Source organism: Pelophylax lessonae (genome assembly GCF_965119305.1).
Source record: "Pelophylax lessonae genome assembly, chromosome: 6".
Classification (NCBI taxonomy): Eukaryota; Metazoa; Chordata; class Amphibia; order Anura; family Ranidae; genus Pelophylax; species Pelophylax lessonae.
In genome coordinates, this window is record NC_138773.1 from 267,057,920 (window position 1) to 267,083,999 (window position 26,080).

Genomic DNA, 26,080 nt, shown 5'->3' on the forward strand with positions numbered 1-26,080 from the left:
ATTTTTATATCTGTTCAAATACCTGTTGATCCTGCCAGAATTCTGGTCATCTAATAATTTGCTGTACTTATTGCCCAAACTGCATTGTTACCAGTTATATTGGGCTCCATTCACAAAGTGGTATTTTCCCATTAAATCGTGTGGTTAAAAAGTCTTTCAAAAATAGTTTTGCAATTCACCAAAATGCACTTCTAAAATACTGCATGTGGTATTTAATCTAAATATGTGGTATTTATCTCATTAAAACCATGAGGTATTTTATCTCATGACATGATATTCAGTGGAATGGATACAGTGGAGAAGGATTAGAACCCCTGTCGATTTTTATTGCTAATAAAGAGGTAAAATGGTTTAAATAGTAGAAATATGCCAGTGTGGTTCCTGTAGCATATGTATTAATACAAAAGAAAAAAAGGTGACTTGAATACCAGTCAAAGGGAAGCTGCTTTAACAGAACACATTTGGTGTATCAAAAACAACTAAGTGGCCCTGATGACGTCATTGTGATGAAACGCATAGTGTGGAGCTACCACTGGCATTGTGTCACTTCTGGTAGAGTCCGTGGAACGCACCGCTACCCGGACTTCCTGTATTCTGTCATGCTGGGTACACGCGGACTTGCTGTAAAGTGCATTAGAATGTATTTTTAATAAAGCAACTATACAGTTTTGCACTATGGGCGATTGTTTCCCATGTTTTTGAATGTAAAGCGAGGCAAAAGGAAAAAGGTATACCACTGTATGTGAAGCTTAGGTCGGCCGCTCCAGCCACTGGGTGTCATTCAGATGTGGATCCCAGGCCTGCTCTCCTAAATATTGATTGCTGTAAATGCTGGTTACCCCCCAAGAGGGGCGAGCTCTCTGGTGAGTGAGGCACAAGAAGGGAAGCACGTTTGTGGAACACCAGCAACCAGTATTTATGTAAAGAATTAGTTGGAGCACTTTTAAGAGTATCTGTCACTTTATGAGTATGATGAACTTTTGCATTTTTATTTTTTATTTTTTACATATTTATATTCTACCAGCAGTCTTTGGTGTAAAAAACACAGTTTTGAAGCACTTGAGCACCAGTCACTTTTTTATCACTGTTTTGATCATGGGTAATTTGTTGCTTTTATTCTGTGTTTACCTGTATTCATGTTTAGCAAACACTGGTTATGCACCTATAGCACCTTATTTGTTTGAGCATAAAGCACTTTATGGTACACAATTATAACCCTTCCAGAGGCATATCTGCATTGCTAAGCAGCGCCCTACCCACTATACACCTTTTCCAAAGTGCAACTTCCATTGAAAAGCGAACAGCCTATTTGTCCTTAGTAAATCAACTCCTATATGTTCATATAGGATTAGCCTGTCCACAGGGGGCAACAAAGCTATGAGATTTCACTGTAGAATAAACAGGGTTGTCACCCTATTACATGAAGTGGAAAAATTACAAATCTACTGGCAGGGCAACAATTATAAAAGACTATATTACAAGTGACTCAGAAAAACAAAAACTGCTGTGTTATGGCCGGTTCACACTATAGCGATGTCAGACATTGCATGTGATTCGCACCACACTGCTGTGCAAATCACATTCGATGCAAATTCAGCCATGCAGATTGTATAGCTAAATTTGCATTGCATTTGGACCAAACTCATGCAGTTTTTTGGTCCGCACCAGAATCAGATCGCATGGGTGTTCACACCTATGCAATCCGATTCCTGTCTGAATTGACAGTTTGCACTGAGATATGCAAACTGGTCTGGTGGTGTCATTAACTTAATTAATTTGTATTGACACTCCCAGCAGTTCGCATACAGCAGTGTAAACTGCCTGCGAGTGGGGTGTGATGTGGGAACCCACAGTGAATTTGCAGGATTCCTGCAGTGCACAAATGTGAACCGAGCCTTACTGCTAGTAATAGACTGCATCATTCGATACTGAATTTTTGATATAGCTCATGGCCATCACAGTAACTAGTGATGAGCCAAACACCCCCCCCCTGTTCGAATCGCACAAAACATCTCGAACAGGGGAAATGTTCTAGCGAACACGCAAACTCCATCAAAGTCTATAGGACACAAATATGAAAAATCAAAAGTCCTAATTTTAAAGGCTTAAATGCAAGTTATTGGCCACAAAAGTGTATGGGGACCTGGGTACTGCCCTGGGGCACATGAATCTATGCAAAAAAAAAATATTTTAAAACAATCGTTTTTACAGGAGCAGTGATTTTATTAATGCTTAAAGTGAAACAATAAAAATTAGAAATTCTTTTAAATATCATGCCTTGGGGGCCCCCTTAATGTGCCTGTAAAGTAGCGCATTGTAGCCTGCTGCAGCAATACTGACATTTTTAAAGGAAAAAGTGTAATTTAAACTTGCTCGCGGCTGTAATGTATTGTCGGCTCCCAGCAATACAGATAAGAAAATAAAAAAAAAACTGCGTGGGGTCCCCCCCAGAATCCATACCAGGCCCCTCAGATCTGGTATGGATTTAACCACTTAAGCCCCGGAGGATTTGGCTGCTAAACGACCAGAGGGTATTTTGCAATTCGGCACTGCGTGACTTTAACGGACAATTGCGCGGTCGTGCGACGCTGTACCGAAACGAATTTGGCGTCCTTTTTTTCCCACAAACAGAGCTTTCTTTTGGCGGTATTTGATCACCTGTGCGATTTTTTGATCACGCGCTATAAACAAAAAAAGAGCGTAAATTTTGCAAAAATAGCAATATTTTTCCCTTTTTTTTATATGAAATTCCCCCCAAAAAAAATGTAAAAATCAAAATTTTTTAATATTTTCGGCCAATTTGTTTTATGCTACCTATGTTTGGTAAAAAAAATCGCAAAAAGCGTATTTTGATTGGTTTGCGCAAAAGTTATTGCGTTTACTAACAAAGGGAAAGATTTTTGTCATTTTTGTTGTTTTTTTTTTTAACGCGTAATGGCGGCGATCTGCGATTTTTTTTGCGGTACTGCGACATTGCGGCGGACAGATCGGACCCTTGACTGACATTTTTGACACTTTTGGGGTTACCAGTGACATTTCTACAGTAATCAGTGCTATATATATGCACTGTTACTGTAAAAATACACTGGTAGTGAAGGGGTTAACTTTATTTGAGAGGGAGGGGCTGTGTGTGTCCCTAGGGGCGTGATTCTAACTGTGATTGGCTGTGGCTTCAACTGTATGCAGAGTGATCAACGGATCTACATAGTAGATCCATGTGATCATCTCTCATACAGAGAGGAGAATGACAGGCAGCTTGTTTACACAAGCTGCCTGACTTTCTCCCTCTCCCCCGCCGATCGCAGAGTGGCCGGCGGCGATCGGGTCCGCCGGTCACACGCGCGGGGGGGTCCGTGACCACGCGGGAGCGGGAGCGCGCCTCCGGCGGCGCGCGCTCGCTCCCTAGACCCTCACAAGCTAGTGACGTAGCCCTACGTCACTTTGCCTGTGAGGGGCTGACCGCCCACGTAGATAGTCGTGCGGCGGTCGGCAAGTGGTTAAGGGGAACTCCAAGCCAAAATGTAAAAGTCCGTAGAAGCAGGAGCTTCTTTTTTTTTTCTATTTTCGTGCGGGCGACTGATCATCGGGGGACACAATTTTTTTTATTTTTTAATAAAGGACTTTTCCAAAACTTGCTCTTGTCTTTATTTTTTTTGTAAACTTTTTTGGTGAATGTGTGACCGATATCCATTCACATAGGGGGCAGGATCTGGGGACCCCCCTGTTAAAGGGGGCTTACATATTCTGATAATCCTCCCCCCAGCAGACCCCCACAACCACAGCCCACGGTTGTCGGGAAGAGACCCCTGTCCCCATCATGTTGAGGGCATGTGGCCTGGTATGGTTCAGGAAGGGGGGCGCTCGCTCACCCCACCCCCATCCTGGCCAGCCAGGCTGTGTGCTCAGATAAGGGTCTGGTATGGATTTTAGGGGAAACCCCACGCCATTTATTTTCTTGTTTATGGTGAGGGGTTCCCCTTAAACTCCATACCAGACCCGAGGGGCCTGGTATGGACTGGGGGGGGCCACGCCATTTTTTTCAGCAATACTGAGACCCCTGTCCACATCATGTTGAGGGCATGTGGCCTGGTATGGTTCAGGAAGGGGGGCGCTCGCTCACCCCACCCCCATCCTGGCCAGCCAGGGTGTTTGGTCAGATAAGGGTCTGGTATGGATTTTAGGGGAAACCCCACGCCATTCATTTTCTTGTTTATGGGGAGGGGTTCCCCTTAAACTCCTTACCAGACCCGAGGGGCCTGGTATGGACTGGGGGGGGGGGCCCACGCCATTTTTTTCAGCAATACTGACATAAACTGAAGTGCCTATAAATATATATACAGTATATATATATATATATATATATATATATATATATATATATATATAACTTTGTGGTATAAAATCAGCAAACTGTAAAAAGCAAAAATCTCTCTCCCTGCTCGCTGGCCAAGGGATTTGAACTTTGAACCCACAACCCCGCAATTGCAAGCCATCAAGCTTGCTTAGGCTGAACACACTCTGCCTAACTAACTAACTCCTATCTCACCCTACACACAGTGGATCAGATAAAATTTAGGGAGAGTGTGTTCAGCTTAACCACTTAAGCCCCGGAAGATTTTACCCCCATTCCGACCAGAGGGTATTTTGCGATTCGGCACTGCGTGAATTTAACGCACAATTGCGCGGTCGTGCGACGCTGTACCTAAACGAATTTGACGTCCTTTTTTTCCCACAAACAGAGCTTTCTTTTGGTGGTATTTGATCACCTGTGCGATTTTTTGATCACGCGCTATAAACAAAAAAAGAGCGTCAATTTTGCAAAAATAGCAATATTTTTCACATTTTTTTATATGAAATTCCCCCAAAAAAAAATGTAAAAATCAAAATTTTTAAAAATTTTCGGCCAATTTGTTTTATGCTACCTATGTTTGGTAAAAAAAATCGCAAAAAGCGTATTTTGATTGGTTTGCGCAAAAGTTATCGCGTTTACTAACAAAGGGAAAGATTTTTGTCATTTTTGTTGTTTTTTTTTTTAACGCGTAATGGCGGCGATCTGCGATTTTTTTCGCGGTACTGCGACATTGCGGTGGACAGATCGGACCCTTGACTGACATTTTTGACACTTTTGGGGTTACCAGTGACATTTCTACAGTAATCAGTGCTATACATATGCACTGTTACTGTAAAAATACACTGGTAGTGAAGGGGTTAACTTTATTTGGAAGGGAGGGGCTGTGTGTGTCCCTAGGGGCGTGGTTTCTACTGTGATTGGCTGTGGCTCTAGCTGTAAGGACACTGATCAACGGATCTACATACCAGATCCGTTTTATCAGTGTCTTTGCAGCGAGGAGAATGACAGGCAGTTTGTTTACACAAGCTGCCTGACATTCTCCCTCTCCCCCGCCGATCGCCGAGTGGCCGGCGGACATCGGGTCCGCTGGTCACACGCGCGGGGGGGTCCGTGACCACGCGGGAGCGGGAGCGCGCCTCCGGGGGCGCGCGCTCGCTCCCTAGACCCTCACAAGCAAGCAACGTAGCCCTACGTTAGTTTGCCTGTGAGGGGCTGACCGCCGACGTAGATAGTCGTGCGGCGGTCGGCAAGTGGTTAAGCAGGCTTAACGGTGGCGTAGGTGGTAGAATACCAGGCTTGCAATTGAGATGGCTGTGGGTTTGATTCCCCTGGCCAGCAGGTGATTTATTGGAATCAGAGGTGAGAGTCCATGATACTGCGGGAACTCAAAGTTCCCGCGAAGAAGCCCATTTGTTCGTCGTTCGACGAACGAGCGAACAGCCAATGTTCGAGTCAAACTTGAAGCTCATCCCTAGTAGTAACCATTTACTTCCTCTTTGTGCCAGCACGTCTTATGGAATAAATCTTCATTTTAAAATCCCAGTCTGTTCTTTGCTTTCATTCAACTTCCAACTGTGCTGCCAGTGCTGTGCAGCCATTTACTGGCTTTTCAACATTCCCATGTAGTTCTCTATTTTGCAAGAGCTTACTTTTTTCAGGCAGCTGGAGGGTGTTATGAGTGTTAGAAGAAGCTTCCTGGCTACCCACAGGGTACCATCCACATTAAGTGACACTTACTGTATTTCTTGTAGCTTATACTGAGATGAGCATGGTAAGGGGCACATATAGTACTTATTATCAACCTATTGCTATGCCAAAACCAATACTTGTCACATGCCCCTCGCTGCTGGAGGAGCAAGGCATCAATGTTGTTCAATGCAATGCAATACTTCCCAAAATGAGGAAGTTTTTTGCCACTGCTCCCCATCTATTGCAGGGTATATATTGTATTTCTGGAGACTTGTTTATTGTTAGACATACGGATACGGGGGGGCGGCTAGCATTGAAATTACACTAAACTTTCTTACAAGGGCAGTCTGATTTCCTCTTTATTTTTTCCAATTCGTAAAAGAAAAAAAATCTCACTAGTCTCAATGGATGAGAACAATATTGCATACTTAGTTACATAATTAATATGGTTAAAAAAAAGACACAAATTCATCCAATTCAACCAACAGTGAAAAAAAAAAGAAAGCCAACACAGTTAAATAGAAAACCTCCATATACACTACCCAATACCCAGAGTTGATCCAGAGGAAGGGAAAAAAAACAAAAATAATAATGACAATAAAGCATATTAAACATAAGTGGGTGGTTTACTAAAACTGTAGATGGCAACATCTGGCACAGCTCTGTATAGAAAAATCAGCTTCCAGGTTGTTTTGTCCAAGGTTAAAGTGTTTTGTTACCTCGAAAGTTCATATTCCTGATATGTGCCTGCTGTACCATTTACTTGTATGAAAAAGTATCCTGTTGTCTCTGCATTGCTTCCTTTGTGTGAAATTCCTGGTGTTCCTGCCAGTCCCTCTTCTTTGCTATTACAAACTGACCACACTAAGCAGGGGAACACATTGTCAGGTCTCTAGCTATGTTGGGAACTATGCCTGCTCTCCTCCAATGATCAGACTTGTGCTGACACACCTCCACTGCACAACCTTTCACTGGGAAGCTCAGTGTGCTGCTGCTTTTCCTCCTCCCCTCAGCTCTGATGCAGCTGAGAAAAGAGGGAATGCGATCACTTATAAAAAGGAGGAAACAAGGTATTTATAATTATTATATATATCTATACACAAATGTTTTGCCTTTCATTTCTATTTTAAACTGAATGGGTTCTTTTACAGGGTGATCATTTACAATTTATAGAAAGTAAATGCGCTTATCCAAAACAACAGTGCTAAAGTGCTAAAAAAAAAAAACAAATCATTAATAGCATCAATTAAAAAAGGGTGTTTTTCACAAAGTGAAATAGTTAAACCAAAAGTGAGTCTATGGTTAAATAAATAGACGAAAAAAAGTCCCATGCACAAGATAGTGTAATCAGGTGTGGATTCCCAACAACCATTCAGAGGCGATTCTTCTGGTGTATAATTGTGAACCTATTTAAATACACCGTACTCCACTGCACACAAAAGAGTATCTGCCTCTTACCAGATGGATCATCCTTTGCAGGTTTAACACAGCCTTTTTGCAGCTTTTTCAATGCAAGTGCACCTCATCTATGGGATGACACTTTCTTAGCAAATTCAGGCTCTCAGTATGGGTGGATAAACCACATCTCATTAATATCAAGCTGTGCTAGTAATCCACACTCCAGCTCATTGCGTCACACATGAAAAAGGACAACCCATTGCGCAGACATCCATAAAAAACAATTTATTGGTATAGACATGTACTTCAAGGATATTGTAGGCAAATCGGTTATACACAGCATCTGGCGTCCTTACAGATGATAAGACGTCACCACTAACCCTACCACCCGACGTACGTTTCGTTCTAATAAACGTCATCACTGGGGCAACAGGAAATTACTTCAATTTAATAATAAGCTGAAGTTAGAAGCTGATTGGCTACCATGCACACAGCTACACCAGATTTTGCACTCTCCAGTTTTAGTAAATCAACCCCAAGAAGTTTTATTTAATGGACCTGATGAAGCTGTTTACTTACCTGAAGAACCCTTGTCATAAATACAGAGGACCCCATGAGTACAAAAATCATGAGTCCCGTAACCCTTTGTTCACGGATCCCTAAAAACTTAGGCTGCTCTCCTGGAGCCGAACACTCTGACTCCAGCTTGAGACTGTTCACATGAGTGATGGAGAGGACAGTGGCAGCAACGAACCAGGGAAGACCCATCAGCGAGCATACACCAAGCATGAGAGCAACCATCAGAAGATCAAGATGGTAGCCACAGCCCTTCTGTAGAAACAAAGAATATAAATCATTTAGGTTAGTTTACTGCCCACTGTTTTGTGGTTTTTAAATTTAGTTAAGAAAAAATGTATATATCTATTTGTAAATCTATTTGTTTGATTCAGCCTGAAAGCGTATCTAAACCCCCCCCCCCCAAAAAAATGATATATATATATATATATATATATATATGCAGTTTTCCTACCCTTAGATGCGGTTGCTGCATCAGGTATTCAGGCTTTTTTCCCTTTACTTTCACCCCGTGATCCACCAGTAACACAGGCTAGGCTGACAATGCTCACTCACTGTATGAACAGAGATAAACAGCATTGTGGCCCTAGGCTGCTCTTCTGATTTGGACTACAAACATCTCCACAAATACCTTCAGATACCTTCACCTTTCTTCATCTGCACATAGGTAGGAGGTGTAGGAGGAAAAAAATTCATGCAACCACCGCATATGACTAATAAGCTTCAATGGATTACATTTTTGTTTAGGTTTAAATATATTTGGGGTAGACATTCCTGCCCTACACCAATGAGCCTGAAGTCATGGAAGTCATCTCTGTGATCCTGAATCAGCCTAACCCTGAATCAGGATCACAATCTATACTGACTTACACAAATAACTCCATAATATAAATTGTCATTTCCACAGCAAACAATTAAAATATATTTGGTAGTACAGTGTGGTAAAGGAACCTTAAGGCTTGGTTCACACTTATGCGTGTGGCTGCGGGAATCTCAGCGTTTCCCATACCTGCAACCACCCCCTGTGAAAATGCACTGCTCTGTGGAAACGAGCGGGGTTGCCATTCATTCTAAATAGCACCCCCACCTATGTAAGATGATAGTGCAGGTGCAGGAATAGACCATGCGATTTCCCTGCGGCCACGTTTTTTAAAAAGTAAATTGCCCTAAGGCACATACCCAAGCGCTCAAAAAAGATTGCTGTGTCACAATATAAAAGTCCACTATGTGAAAGCATGAAGTACTAGTCAATAGATGGCAGGAGATAAGCAGCTGTCAAGGGGAACAAATTATTGAAATAATTTGCTATGCAGTATAAACTGGGTAAAAAATATCAATGAAGGCATAACTATTGATCTGCAGCTCCAGGCGATTCAGATCAGGGAAAGACCCATGGAAAGGTGCACACAAATAGCCAGGGCGCAGGATCAATAAAAGTGTCAAAGTTTATTAAAATATCACTGCAAGACTTACATAACAATCTCTTGGAAGCACTTTAAAGGGGAAAATTGTAAAGCTGTGAACAGCAGACACAAACCAGGGACCGCTGAGCTGGATGGCAGTATGCGACACCGCTGTGGATCAAGAAGCTCTCAGCATGTGCACTGAGTCCTCTGCCGATCGATGCTGCAAACTAAGAAAGCACTGGAGTCGTACTCACATGGACTCAGGACAGCAAGGAGTGTGGGGATCCACTCAATATTGACAAAGGGGCAGGTCCCTGAAATGTGGGGATCCACTCAACACCAGTGTGAGATGTAGGACCGCTGGGCCAGGAGATGGATTACCAGACCTCCAGGGGTGCAGACCACTGTCAGCGTGTGAGGTTTCCAAAGTCAATTAATAGAGTGGGCTGACGAACATGTTTCAGGGACCTGCCCCTTCGTCAATATTGAGTGGATCCCCCACACTCCTTGCTGTCCTGAGTCCCTGTGAGTCCAACTCCAGTGCTCTCTTAGTTCACATGCTGACAGCTTCCTGATCCACAGAGGTGTGGCATACCCCCATCCAGCTCAGCAGTCCCTGGTTTGTGTCTGCTGTTCACAGTTTTACAATTTTCACCTCTGAAATGCTTCCCAGAGACTGGTATGACACTTTTATTGATCTTGCGCCCTGGCTATTTGTATGCACTTTTTTTAAAAGGTGCATGCACCTTTTTTTGTGGAAACGCAGGCACGGCAGGCTGCTGTGCCCACAAAAATGCATATGTGGGAATTTAGCATCAAGGCATCTAGTTTTAGAGTAGCACAGCTTCCTGTGTCCATTCAGACATGGAGCCGTGACCCAGCCCCTCCTCCTCTTTCTAATGTCTTTGATTGACAGCAACGGGAGCCAATCATGCCACGCTGCTGTCTTAGCCAATGAGGACGGGAGTCCTGGGCAGCTGAGACACACCTGCAACATCACTGGCATAATGGGCTCAGGTAAGTATTAGGGGGGTAAGGGGGCTGCTGCACACAGAATGTTTTTTTTTTTATCATAATGCATAGGATGCATTAAGATAAAAAAAAAAAACCTTCTGCCTTTACAGCTCCTTTAACTCTATCCTACTTTCTATTTCTGCCTGTGGCCCCCATTGGAATATTTTTACTCTACTCCTGCTCCAGTGACGCCTGTACAGGGAACCAGGGGAATTGGTTGTTACCAGGATAAGGAAGCACAGACAGCAATAAACATTCTAAAATTCTAACCCTACCTACTTGGTAGATAGGGTTTGTAGTATGTTGATTGTCTTTGCTGGTATCCCCATTTAAGGGACTTCCCTTCATTTTTTGTCTTGATGGCAGATGGCAATAACTGACTGACTGAGTCTCTAACAAAATAAAAAGTTGCACTTCTATTGGATCTCTCTCCTACTGTGTTTTTTTATCACTACATAATGCATATATAATATTCATAGTTCGATTTGTATTATTTTAAAGCCCAGCTTTGGGCACAAAAAAAAAATTCCTAGAGTTCATGTAGTTATACATTTGATTCCCTAAAATGCCAACCCTTCCCTCTTTTCCAGACTTTATTTATTAGAAGAGTTTTCTTCCTTACATGCTCATGCGTGTAACTGAAGCAGGTCTGAGAGACCCCAGTTTATGGTTGTGTGTCTTCCTCCCTCTCCTCCTGGCCATTCACAAAACACAGCCTCAGGCTGGATTCTATGAGACCTGCAGCACTTATATCCGAGTGGGCAGGATGTACAGAAGTTGTACTTCCCGCAGCATATTTACAAGAATTGCCTAATGTAGGAAAAAGTCTACATGATGATTCTATTTTGGGAGAGGAATGTATAAAAGCTTGAATGACAGTAAGACAGACAGATAGCCAGACAAAAAAAAAGACATAACCAAAATCTAGCATTGCAATTTAAACAAACCCGAATCTAGATAGCAGCATGGTGGGGAAGTGGTCTACATTCTCCCTTGTGGAATTGGGGGTTCTGTGTTTAAATCTCAGCAAGAAAACTATCTGCATACAGTTTGCATTTTCTCTACATGTGTTTGGATGGTTTGTCTTCCACAAAGACCTTCAGGTGTGTGCATAACTAAGACAGGAACACCTAATTGTAAGCTCTCCTGGTAGTGGACCAATATTGATGGTTTGACATTTTCTGTAAAGTGTTGTTGAATGTGAAAGAGCTATAAAAATGAGTGTGTGCTTTCAAATAATTGCATTATTATTATCGCATTGTAAACACAGTGGCTAAGTTGGAAGCACTGGTAGCACTAGGGACTAGTGTGCAGGGCCAGTACTAGACTATTTTGCGCCCCAGGCAAGACCAGCTACTTGCACCCCCCTACAAAAAAAGATAACTGCTCCAAATGCAGCCTGTACAGGGATGCTTTCCCACCTCCTTGTCAATGTTAGCTCCATGTGCAGACTGACTGGGGTGCTGGGAGGAAGTGATGTTGCGCATACCTCTTCTTCACGGATTGACTGAAGGTTGCAGGAGACAGTTTCCTCTTCAGCTAACATCATCGAATCCTGCAGCGATATGCAGAATGCCGGCGCAGTGTGTGGGGAACAGTGCAGCCATCAGAAATTGTGGGGCTCCTTGCACGGCTTTAGCCCCCCCCCCCCCCCCGGGCCTGACCCCCTTACATCAGAGTTTACCCCTCACATCAGGGTCCCCAAAGTTCTCTCACCCTCACATCAGGGTCCCCAGAGTTATCTCCCCCTTCAATTAGGGTCCCTAGAGTTCACCCTTACAACAGAGACCCCATTTTCATTAGGATCCCCATAGCCCCCTTACATCAGGGTCCCCATAGCTCCCCCTTACATTAGGGTCCCCAGAGTCCCCCTGGCCATGGCTGCACCCTAGGAGACAGTGCGCCCTAGGCAGCTGCCTAGTATGCCTAGTGGTAGCACCGGCCCTGCTAGTGTGTAATAAATACCTGTAACAAATAACTATCGTGTCACTGCAGCTTTCGAAATCAGGGCTTTGGCAGCTCTTTATTTCATACCTTTAACTTGTGTTCTTTCCTGTTAATAATGACAGCTGTAATTTGTTGGTCCATAAAGATCAGAATGGTACAGAGCAGAGATGGAATGATCGCAGCAACCACTGTCCACCAAGGATTTGGTCCTAACGGGTTAACGAACCAGCCACGATCATCTCTTGTAGGCTGCAGAATGACAATAAGTAATTATATTGGAATGAGGATTTATATACTGTGATCACAAAATATTTAAAGAATTATATCTTACATAACATTGCAAAGTTTTTTTTTTTTATTATTACTTATTTAATTCTTAATAGTGAAACCAGTGGACTATACCTGTGCGATGTGTGTCCACACAATCACTTGTATTCTCCTTTAGAAGCCCATGTGACGGGGTGACAATGCTGGAAACAATTGGGAGACAGGGACAAGGTGTTGTCCCTGTATCTGTCCCTGTCTCCCAGTTATTTACTAGCATAGCCATCCAGTGTCACCCTACAGCAGGGAGTGCCTGCACAGAAAAATTCATGGCAGGATCTCCAGGTATCATCAGGTGAGCTGAGTCATGAGCATTGCTGCACTGAAAGCGAGAGGGGTGGTGCACACATAGTAATTTAGAGGTAGAGTTTTGTACTCTTCTCACCTTCTGGCCTATAACATTATGTACACCGGCTGTTTCTTTTTTTTTCCAGTGGGGACGTGGGGGGCAGCAGTTTCGGCACCTCCAGCACTGACTGGATGTAATGGCAAGGCATGCTGGGGTGTGCTGCAGGGTCTATTGATGCTGGTTGCTGGGGGATCTATTCTAGCAGGGGGGTCATTTCTTGCTGGTGGGGGACCTATTGTTGCTGAGGGTGAGTCTTATATTGCTGGGGGGTCTTATTTTGCTAGGGGACCTTTTATTGCTGGGAGATATCTACTGTTGAGGGAGGGGGTCTATTGTTGTTAGCTGCTGGACAGTCTATTAATACCTGGCTGTGGGGAGATCTGTTGTTACTGCCGGGGATCTATTGTTGCAGGAAGGGTCTCTTTTCTTGTTATCAATAACAAATTCTATACATATTATTTATCATCACATAATGATACTTGGTTCTGTATTCTTTAACCACTTCCATACCGAGCCATAGTCAAATGACGCCGGCAGGAAGCTTTTGAGGATCCGGGCGGCCGTCATATGACGTCCGCCCGCTCTCGCCGCTACTGCGCGCCACCAGGGGCATGCAGCGCGGCGATCAGGGATGAGGCTCAAGGTATCAAGGATCAAGGTAAACAGCCAATGAAATTAACTGTTTACCACGGGATCAGCTGTGTCCAATCACAGCCGATCACATGAATGGCTCCAGCGCGAGACTCTCCGAAATGCCCCCGGGGGAGCGCAGCGCGGCGATCAGGGAAGAGGCTCATCCCTCGGACAGACTCCATCCCCGATCTAGTTAAAGAGCCAATGAAATTGGCTTTTTACCACTTGACCGGCTATCAATCACAGCCGGTCACAGAATGTCAACAGAGACAACGGTAACTAGCTGTTACCGTGTTCTCCTCCTCACACACTGATCCTGTGTGAGGAGGAGATTGCGGTAACAGCTAGCTACCGATCATAGTGCACCCCAAAACACACTGATTGCCCCCCCCCCCCAATAAAGAGGACCTGTCACTAGCCCATCAAAGTACCTGTCACTAGCCCATCAAAGTACCTGTCACCAGCCCATCAGGTACTCTGATGACAGGTACTCGGGTACTCTGATGGGCTGGTGACAGGTATTCGGGTACTCCGATGACAGGTACTCGGGTACTCTGATGACAGGTACTCGGGTACTCTGATGGGCTGGTGCCAGGTACTTGGGTACTCTGATGACAGGTACACGGGTACTCTGATGACAGGTACTCGGGTACTTTGAGTACCTGTCATTAGAGTACCTCTCTGTATCCCATCAGAGTACCCAAGTCAGTGCCATCTTAAGAGCCTTATAGGCCCCTGGGCAATGCAGTGCACTGGGGCCCCCTGCCTACACAATCACCCACGAGAATAAAAATGGCAGGGTGGAGAGGAGTACGGAGGAGGTGAGCGAGGACTGCATTCATCATGGCAAAAGAGCACAACTACCTGGAGTATATACCTTACTATATACATATTACAGGGAACACTATATACTACAAGAGTCTCTTGTAGTATATGGGATTCCCTGTAATATGTATATAGTAAGGTATATCCTCCAGGTAGTTGTCTCTTGTAGTATATATTGGTCCCTGTAATATGTATATAGTAGGGTATATACTCCAGTTAGTAGTTGTACTCTCTTGTAGTATATAGTGTTCCCTGTAATATGTATATAGACTATATACACATTACAGGGAACACTATATACTACAAGAGAGTACAACTACTACCTGGAGGATATATACCTTACTATATACATATTACAGGGACCAATATATAGTAAGGTATATCCTCCAGGACAGAGTTGTCTATCTCTTGTGTCATCGATTCAATCATCATCATGCCATCATTGCATTTGCCATGAGAGAGTTAAAAAATAATATCATTAATCAATCAGCCTGGCAGGCTGTGGCTGCCTTACCTTTACAATGGCTGCACACACATGGGAGGAGGAGGGTGGAGGCGGAGGCGGAGCCAGTCTTCTAGGCTCGGAGACCGACGGAGAGTAGGACAAGCCAACGAGGAGGAGGATCCTCCTCCGAGTCCTCCGCTGTGGCGCTGTGCATCCTGGGTCTGCTCTGCTACGTCACTGGTTGCTAGATGCCAATCGGGCTGGCCTTAGCAACCAGTGTGCACTGCAGTGCAGACTCCAGCCACGGCCACCGCCGGCGGGCGGAAAGCAATAAGGGGGGGGCCCGGGCCGGCGGACAACACAACGGGGGGTCCTAGACCACCAGGGACATGCCACCATCCATGTGGGGCCCCTTGGCAAGTGGGGCCCCTGGGCAACCGCCGGGCATGCCCAGTGGAAAAGACGGCCCTGACCCAAGTACATGTCTCCAGCCCATCAGGGTATCTGAGTACCTATCTGAAGTCCAATAGAGTACCTAAGTACCTGTCTTCTGCTCATCAAAGTATCTGAGTACCTGTCTCCAGCCCATTAGGGTACCCGAATACCTCTCTGCAGCCCATCATAGTAACCAAGTACCTCTCTGTAGCCCATCAGAGTACCCGAGTACCTGTCTCCAGCCCAGAGTACCTATCTCCAGCCCAGAGTACCCAAGTACTGGTCTCCAGCCCAGAGTACCTGAGTACCTGTCTCCAGCCCAGTGCCCGAGTACCTATCTGCACCCTATCAGATTAGGCAGTAACGGGAGATGGGTAGGGGGTGGAACTAAGGAACAGGGCTCAGAGGTGGGTAGGGGCAGAGAAAATGGGTGACTCAGAAATGGGTAGTTCCTGCACCTATTCTCGGAGAAACAAAAAGCCCTGTACACCAGGTCTTGTAACTCTCGTGTGCTCTTTAGCAGCTGAGAGCCCCAAGTATGCAGCTTGGACATGTTGACATTTTATTTCACAAAGGTTGAAAAGACCTAATCCTGAATGGATGTCAAAAATTTGTCAAAATCCCACAGGTTCTCTCCAGCTAAAAGCTTGTGGGACAGTAGAGGTTTGTAGCTCTACAAAAAAAGTTTAAAGAAGCAAGTTTAAAGAAGTTCGGATTAGTGTTATAGAGTAACTGTGTGCCAGAACATTCATCATTTTGTTATAATATATAATATCATTACAGTTGTTGTTATTATTATTGCTACTACAACTATATCACTAGTAGTCCCTTGTAGCCTGACTATGCTGTCAGCTTTCCTGTTAACCTTTTCATTGATTTAGGCATACTTTATGTTAAGATCAATGACGCAATGGGTTTGATTTACTAAAGCTGGAGCTTGCAAAAACTGTTCAGCTGTGCATGGTAGCCAATCAGACTCTAACTTTAGCTTGTTCAATTAAGCTTTGACAAAAAAGAAAACTGGAAGCTGAAAAAATAAAAACTGGTTTCTATGCACAGCTGCACAAGATTTTTCACTCTCCAATTTTAGTAAATCAACCCCATATTGTCACAATTGACACTGCCAGCTGCTAGAGTTAGTCAGGGGAGCCCATCAAAAATTTTGCTATGGAGCCCCATGATTACTATTCATGCTCCATCTGTATTCACTGATAAATTGTTACTAAATATATATTTTTAGAATGCAGGCAATGTAAGTATCTGATTTTGACCTGCTATTGGCCTCTTGCAATCCCTTGTCAAAACAACAGAGCTCAGACTTGGAAGAAGAGAAAGGCACAAGGAACCAGTCAGCTGTGTTGTTATGCTAATAAGGAGCTTGTTTATATCAAGCAGAATGATAAACTCAGCAGTTTGCTGCTTCTCCTTTTTTTTATAGTCGAGTCGCACACTTGGCGAGAAACAGGACTTATAATTGTTACATAATTGCAGCAGAGGAAATTCAGGTCTTCTACCCTGCCAGATATGGCTGTGCCCTGTGACAGAGCTGTGTAAATCTCAGGACGGTTTGTCTAGAGTTCAGCTGTACAGAATTATCAGGTTTCTCTTTAATTTTGAATGACCACTGCAATTAGACAAAACAAGGAATTGTGGTGGATATAGCTCATCACTGAAGGTTTCAAAAGATAGTCAATATAGCATTCAACCAGCAAGAAATCATGGGAAATTATACACTGCTCCAAAAAAAATTAAAGGAACACTTTTTAATCAGAGTAAAGCATCAAGTCAATTAAACTCCTGGGATATTGATCTGGTCCGTTAAGTAACAGAGGGGGTTGTTAATCAGTTTCAGCTGCTTTGGTGTTAAGGAAATTTAAAACAGGTGCACTAGATGGGCAAAAATGAGACAACCTCCAAAACGGAAATGGTTTTATAGGTGGAAGCCAATTCATTTTTTTTCCCCTACTCATATTTTCTGACTGTTTTTCACTAGTTTTGCATTTGACTAGGGTCAGTGCCACTACTGGTAGCATGAGGCGAAACCTGGACCCTATAAAGGTGCACAGGCAGTTCAACTTCTCCAGGATGGCACATTAATACGTGCCATTGCCAAAAGGTCTTAAAAGCAAGTAGGAGATTCCAGGGGACAGGCAGTTACTCTAGAAGAGCTGGACAGGACTGTAGAAGGTCCTTAACCCAAATATCTGCTCCTTTGTGCAGGGAGGAATAGGGTGAGCTCTGCCAGAGCCCTACAAAATCATCTCCAGCAGGCCACTGGTGTTAATATTACTGACCAAACAATCAAAAACAGACTTTGTGAGGGGTCCTGAGGGCCCAACGTCCTCTAGTGGGCCCTGTGCTCACTGCCTGGCACCATAAAGTTCAATTGGCATTTGCCATTGAACACCAGTATTCGCAGGTCTGCCACTGGCGCCCTGTGCTTTTCACAGATGAGCGCAGGTTCAGCCCTGAGCACATGTGACAGATCTGAAAGGGTCTGGAGAAGCTGTGGGAACGTTATGCTGCCTGTAACATCGTTCAGCATGACCAGTTTGGTGGTGGTCAGTGACAGTCTAAGGAGGCATATCCATGGAGGGACACACAGACCACTACAGGCTAGACAATAGCACCCTGACTGCCATTAGGTATGGAGATGAAATCCTTGGACCCATTGTCAGACCCCACGCTGGTGCAGTGAGTCCTGGGTCCCTCCTGGTACATGACAATGCCTGGCCTCATGTGGCGAGAGTATGCAGCCAGCTCCTGGAGGATGAAGGAGTTTATAATATTGAATGGCCCCCATGCTCGCCTGACCTCAATCCAATAGAACACTTCTGGGACATTATGTTTCGGTCCATCTGACAACGCCAGGTTACACCACTATCTGTTTAGGAGCTCAGTGATGCCCTGGTCCAGATCTGGGAGGAAATACCCAAGGACACCATTCCTTGTCTCGTTAGGAGCATGCCTCAATGTTGTCAGGCATGCATACAAGCACATGGGAGCCATACAAACTACTGAGTACCATTTTGAGTTGCAGCAATAAAATTTCAGCAAAATGGACTAGCCTGCTGCATAATTTTTTCACTTTAATTTTCGGGGTGTCTTTGAATTCAGCCCTCTATAGGTTGATAATTTTCATTTCCATCAAAGGATGTTGCATCCTTTCACTCTTAACACAATACCCAGTCCATATCAGTATAGATAACCAGTATGATATTTTTCTCCATTGAGATCTGATGTGTTTTCAAAGTGGTCCTTTCATTTTTTGAGCAGTGTACAGTGATTGCCCCCATGGTAAATACAAGCATGATGGTTTTTATTAGAGGTAATATATAACTTTACTGAAGATACAATGAAAATAGTTTTTTGAGTTACCTTGAAATCACTTGGAACCTGAAGCTTTGGGGAGGGAATTCCAAGACAATAGTCTATTGCTACCATAACCATTATAGTAAGGAACACGGCAAAGTCACTGATTATGGAACGCACCTACACATTGAGCAAAAGGAAAGAAAAGTTCTAATAGTTATAGACTGTAAACATACATATAATAGATTTTTCTTACTTTTTTTTTCTGCTTGCTTTTATAGCGTTTCCACAGAAAAGAAATAAGGTGTAGACGTGAACTGGTCGGCCAGACCAGTAGTGGTTATACCACTGACAGGTGGTGAAACAAGTGACCCCTATTTTCTTTGTATGTTTGAATTCCTCCAAAATCACCAGTGTTAACATAACATAAGATAGATAATACAGATCTATTAATTAGACATTACATCTAATTTAGACATTAAAAAGGGATATACAGAACACATGATACCTATAAAAAATACCCTGCGAAAATTTTTTTTATATTTACCATCCCTGGAACATTTGTCCTCTTGCAGAGCAAAGCCACCAGTAGAATATTTTCACCTAACACACTTCCTCTTTGTGCGTCAGATGCCTGCATTTCTTGCTTTGCGCTGTGGCTCCATCCAATGGCCCCTGCATCACTCAGAGACACACTAGTGACATTTGGGCCAGCAGACAGATTTATACAATTAGAAAAAGCAGATCAGATTTTTGTCTGCTAAAACATTTGCTGTTTATAAGCCCATGAGGGTATAAGCCTTCCGGACCCTGAGCTTTATTACAAAGCTGGTATACTTTCTTGTATTCTAGATTGGTTCCATAATTTTGTTAACAAACGTGGGTTTGACTAGGAATAGATTCTTCTCTGATACAGTATCTCACAAAAGTCAGTACACCCCTCACATTTTTGTAAATATTTTATTATATCTTTTCATGTGACAACACTGAAGAAATGGAAAAATTATATATCCACACTGCGCTGACTCAAAAAATGTGATGAGCTGCCAGCACTCCAACCGACATAAGTTGTCCAACTTAAAATATAAATAAGTGCAACGCTAAATAACATGTGTGAAAAAATATGTGTATAGATACATATATAGATATAAATAAATGCAAAATGTAGTGAGTCCCAGTGAAAAAAAATTCAAATTCATAAAGGTGATGGAAGATTGTGAAGAGATCCCGACAACCAACCAGATAAATATGAATGCGCTCACCGGAGGGATTCAAACGTGGCTGGATCAATGAATGCTCCAAACGGTGGTCAAGGAGTCTCACCAGGGAATGCCCGGATTTCACACTCAGGTGTACATATGTAGGAATGAACCAAACAGCACAGACATAGTGTAAAACCGTTTATCTCAGATTTAATAAATAAAAGGAGATGCACTTACAGACATTCTTGAATGCAGCACACATAAAATATATTATGGCAACTTCCTATGATTATGTCCTATGGGATGAAACGCGTCAGAACGTCTACATTATATTTTATGTTTGCTGCTTTCAAGAATGTCTGTAAGTGCATCTCCTTTTATTTATTAAATCTGAGATAAAACGGTTTTACACTGTGTCTGTGCTGTTTGGTTCATTCCTACATATGTACACCTGAAATCGGGGCATTCCCTGGTGAGACTCCTTGACCACCGTTTGGAGTATTCATTGATCCAGCCACGTTTGAATCATCTATGATCATTAACCTGCTCTGTATGACCCATTTGCTATATGGTAATTTGGGTTCATATCCTCAGGTGAGCACATTCATATTTATCTGGTTGGTGTCGGGATCTCTTCACAATCTTCCATCACCTTTATGAATTTGATTTTTTTTTCACTGGGACTCACTCTATATAAATTTTGCATTTATTTATATCTATTTATGTATCTATACACATATTTTTTCGCACATGTTATTTAGCGCTGCACTTATTTATATTATTTTAACACTGAAGAAATTATACTTTGCTACAATGTAAAGTAGTGAGTGTACAGCTTGTATAACAGTGTCAATTTGCTGTCCCCCCAAAATAAATAAACACACAGCCATTAATGTCTAAACCGCTGGCAACAAAAGTGAGTACACCCCTAAGTGAAATTGTCCAAATTGAGCCCAAAGTGTCAATATATTGTGTGGCCACCATTTTTATTCCAGCACTGCCTTAACCCTCTTGGGGATGGAGTTCAACCAGCTTCACAGGTTGCCACTGGAGTCCTCTTACACTCCTCCATGGTGACATCACGGAGATAGTGGATGTTAGAAACCTTACGCTCCTCCTCCTTTCGTTTGGGGAGGCCCCACAGATGCTAAATAGGGTTTAGGTCTGGACACATGCTTGGCCAGCCCCTCACCTTTACCCTCAGCTTCTTTAGACAGGCAGTGGTCATCTTGGAGGTGTGTTTGCGGTCGTTATCATGTTGGAATACTGCCCTGCAGTCCAGTCTCTGAAGGGGGATGATCATGCTCTGCTTCAGTATGTCACAGTCCATGTTGGCAGTACATGTTGGCATTCATAGTTACCTCAATGAACTGTAGCTCCCTAGTGCCAGTAGCACTCATGCAGCCCCAGACCATGACACTCCCACCACCATGCTTGACTGCAGGCAAGACACACTTGTCTTTGTACTCCTCACCTGGTTGCCGCCACACACACTTGACACCATCTGAACCAAATAAGTTTATCATGGCCTCATCAGACCACAGGACAAGGTTCCAGTAATCCATGTCCTTAGTCTGCTTGTCTTCAGCAAACTGTTTGCGGGCTTTCTTGTGACTCCTCTTTAGAAGAGGCTTCATTTTGGGACGACAGCCATGCAGACCAATTTGATGCAGGGTGCGGCGTATGGTCAGAGCACTGATAGGCTGATCCCCCACCCCTTCAAGCTCTGCAGCAATGCTGGCAGCACTCATACACATTTTTCACAAAGACAACCTCTGGATATGGCACTGAGCACACTTAAAGCGGAGTTCCGGCCTCAAAAACATTTTTAGATAAAAATACCCCCGGGACAGTCAGGGCTAGTGCATTTCAGCAACGATAGCCTCTGAACTGTCCCCAGTTTCACTTACCTTTTAGAAGAAATACTTACCTTGAAAATGTCTTGTCCAGCGCTGCCATCTCAGGTGTGGACAGCTGAAGCTAGAGCGTCCTCTTCGGTGTCCTCTTTGGTGACGTCGGAGTCCCAGAATGCCCTGCACCGGCCCTGCTCGTCACTTCCAGTGCAGGCGCGTCATCCCTGCACAGCTTCTGGGCATGCCCAGAAGCTGTTTAGCAGGGAATGCGGTGCCTGAACCAAAGGTGACGAGCAGGGCCGGTGCAGACGCATTGACTCTTGGGAGCAATGACGTTCGGCTCCCAGGAGTCAATGCAAGCAGGAAGAGATGGAACGGGCCGAAGAGGGAGGAAGAGGAAGGAAGATAAGTATATTTTCTTTAATAACAAGGTAAGTAAATAAAAAAAAATCGAAATTATCCAATTCTTTTTTAGCTACATTAAGCAAGCGGATGGTGTAAAGTCGATTTTGAGGCCGGAACTTCTTTGGTCGACCATGGCGAGGCCTGTTCTGAGTGGGACCTGTCCTGTATGGACTTGGCCACCGTGCTGCCGCTCAGTTTCAGGGTCTTGGCAATCTTCTTATAGCCTATACCATCTTTATGTAGAGCAAAAATTCTTTTTTTTTTCAGATCCTCAGAGTGTTCTTTGCCATGAGGTGCCATGTTGAACTTCCAGTGATCAGTGTGAGAGAGTTAGAGCGATAACACCAAATTTGCCTCACCTGCTCCCCATTCACACCTGGGACCTTGTAACACTAACGAGTCCCATGACACCTGGGAGGGAAAATGTTTAATTGAGGGGTGAGGGGTATACTCACTTTTGTGAGATACTGTAGATCCTAAAGCGGCTCTCTGGCTTTCATTAAAAGACATCGGATCATGTTCCTCTTGGCTCTGGCTTACATCAATTGTTTTAGATTACTGGCATTGACATCTGTAATCCTTTTTCTTATAGTCTGTGCCCAGTCCGTTTATGCCCTTATTAGATAATCCTTTTTTCTCTACTAGCTTTTATTCAAAGGCTTTTTTAAGTTGGAATAAATGTTTTTGGCCGCAAATAAGACACGTTCTTGCAGCCAAAGTTTTTTTTCTCATTTCCACAATTTTAAGCGATACATGGTGAAATGAGAGTTTTTTTTGCTTCTGTTTCTGCAATTTTCATTACTTTCTGCCACCAAAAACTGACACACACCGGCCACTTACAACCTTTGAACAGCTTTGTGTCTTTTTGCCTCTGGCTCATACTATTTCTAAGATTTATGTTTTAATATCTAATACTGATTCCCCTGGCCTAGCTTCTTATACAGCTAACTGGATGCTTGAAATTTGCCACTCAATTTCTGTTTAAGAATGGTGTCAAATTTTTATCAATACCCATAAATTTGCCACTCAAGAGCACAGTTTTAAATTGCTTTCAAGATGGTATCGCATCGCACTCCAGTTAGTATCCACTGTATTTTCCCATTCCAGTCAAAAATCTTCTGGTGCTGTCATACGGCCACAGGCACCCTTCTTCATAAATGGTGGGCATGTCCCTCCATTCACAAGCTATGGGACTCTGTAATCTTTCTTTTAAATTTAGTAACCCAAGAATTGATCTTCAATTCCCCAGACGTGGGGCTTTTGACTCTTTTACCCCAATCCCTATCACAAGCTAAGAAATCTCACCTATGTTTTTTTTATCTTTGGGGTTAGACAACTGATACCTAGAAACTGGAAGTCTTCTATTACACTTTAGTTCCTTGAATGGCTAGAGAACCTTAAAAATACTATGCATATGGAGGAACTAGTAGCTGAAAATAAAGGAGCCTATGAAAAGTTTAAAGGGGTATGGCTGACCTAGATATTGTTTAAGGACTCACCTAATTTTTATGATTTCAGGGTAGACCAATGCTAATATTTATTATTGACAAATTTTATATTTTTCCGGTTTTTTGTATACTAGGGATTTTTCTCCTTTTTTTCACCTATACAGTACTAGACTCATCATTCGTTTGGTTTTTGTTCATGCTATTAATGTCCATGTATTGATCCTGGTTACGTCCACACCTCTTCACTTTTTCAGATTATTTGAATTTATCTATCTATAAATAAATGATTGTCTTATTGTTTTGATTATCTTATTCCATGATATTCTGTATATGGATTGTAACCAGTCTACTTTCCTTTGGAGACAAGGTGGATTGTGTTTGTCTTTATTTGTAATGTTTTTCTGATAATTAATAAACATACATTAAAAAAAAAAAAATACCAACATTCACTGTCAAGTATCTTAGTAATATTTGTGAAGGTTCTCATTTATCCAGGTAATGGTATATCTAGTATCATTTAGTCACATTCAGCTGTATTTGTTCTGTAATGTTAAAGATATTTCAGGTGACTTGGACATCGAGGCGCAAATTAAATTCACCCATAGAGAGCAGTATCTGTTAATGGTGTGACTGTGGGCCTCGCGCTTAAGGAGTGTAAAAATATCAAAAAAGGTGTTTGCAATCACTGACCTCCAGTATCTGTTAATGACAGACCTCCAGTATCTGTTAATGACAACCACCACCGACTGAAGCACAAACTGGGGATCATTAGAACTGTTTACTAGTGCTACCCAGACTGGACTTTGGTTAAAATGTCCAAACAAAGTAATAAAGTCAACCTGTATATACAGGGGTTGGACAAAAATATGGAAACACCAGTTTAAAGAACAAATATAAGACTTTAATGGTGGATAATGGAATCTGACACCGCTCTTCATGCAAAAATCTTTCCCGATCTCGCAGAGATGCCGGAGGCGGAAAACTAAGCTGAACCGTTTTCTCCAAAATTGACCATAGAGGCTCTATGATTTTGAGGTCCCTCAACTACGGCACCCAGGGAAGGTGTGAGACTTCGTCTGCATGCTTGTCAAACCATGATTTTTGCAACATCAGCTGTGTGAATTAGAGCATTATTTTTTTGGTAAATAGTGTTGTCTTCGGGAAAAAAAAATGTCTGCACCATGATTGGGTCACCACCATACTTTACTATTGGCACAAGACTGTCCTGGTCATAAGCTTAGGACAGTGTTGGCCACACGTAAACACATCTGGCGGTTGGGATCTGTGTGAAGCTCGATTCATCGGACCATATTACAGTCTTCTGACCATTAATATCGGTCATTAGTAGTTGCAGCTTGCCGTGAATGTTTTGCTTATGGAATTCCTTCCACACTGTTTTTGTGGACACGGGCTTTAAAAGACTGATATTGAGCTCTGCAGTCACTTTTGCAGCAGTTGTTTTCTCATTCTGGGTCACAATCCTGCGCAATGTCCTTTTCTCTTTTGGTCAGTTGAGCATATCAACGTCACTTATTGTATGGCATTTACCAGAAACTGTATATGCTGTTATAACCTTTGATACTGTACCTCACGACACCGCAAATAAATTGGCAACTTCAGTCACAAAGGCACCAGTTAAGAAGCAACCAACAATTTGGTGCCTTCTTAGCTGGTGAAATTTGAAACTCAGTAAGCTCTAACTTGACTTAATATTACTAGCAGTGCATGCAGTGAATGATGAAAGTGAGGCTTCCAACCTGTTAGCTAGGTGTCTCATTACACAGCGGAAGCAAAATAATGTGATGAAATGGGGTTTTAAGCCTCCCCATTGATTGATTTCAAGGGGGGGATTGTGATAGGTCAAAAAAAGTGAGTTGATTGAGATTGTTCTGGAAGTTCTGGGGGGTCCTCTAGGATAAGTCATTTAAGGTCACCTGACTCCCAGAACATTTCATAAATTCCCAGGACCCCTACTTAAGCAGGAGGCTGATATTTGAAGAGCACACAAATTTTGGCTGGTTTTATTTACAGTTTTAAAATATTTATTGATTAAAAGAGTTGTGAATTGTTAATTGTTTATATTTCGAAAAACCAATAAGCAAGGCCACGGCCATTATTAATCTAGTTTGGTGTGTTTAGTGTTCATTGTATGTTTGAAGTTTATGCCGCCTACCAAACCATGTTATATCACTTCCACTTTGAATGCAAAATGTGTCATCATTCTCTCACCTACAAATCATGGAGTGTTTCCATATTTTTGTCCAACCTCTGTAGCTGCAGTGTCAGAAAAACTCAAAAGGATCTTTAGCATTTAGCATCCATGTGTCTTTTCTGAGACAGAAACTTGTACATCCAAAAGACCCAACACCCAAACTCAAGTGAAGTGACTTTGAATATGCAGGGTAGTGGGGAATGCAATGAGCTGTACATTGGGGAGGCAAAGCAATCTCTCAATAAAAAATGGCCCC

At 43.0% G+C, this 26,080-nt stretch overlaps 1 protein-coding gene across 4 annotated transcripts in view; it reads right to left on the minus strand.

The window, feature by feature from the left end:
* Positions 1-26,080, minus strand: part of SLC4A10 (solute carrier family 4 member 10) — a 409,068-nt gene that overhangs the window by 32,975 nt on the left and 350,013 nt on the right. For all 4 annotated transcript variants that reach the window (XM_082261024.1, XM_082261023.1, XM_082261026.1 and 1 more), the window contains exons 17-19: positions 18,771-18,884; positions 12,469-12,630; positions 8,018-8,269 (exon numbers count right to left, since the gene is read on the minus strand). In XM_082261024.1, coding sequence (XP_082117150.1) covers positions 8,018-8,269; positions 12,469-12,630; positions 18,771-18,884 — 528 coding nt within the window. The remainder of the gene's footprint in view (positions 1-8,017; positions 8,270-12,468; positions 12,631-18,770; positions 18,885-26,080) is intronic.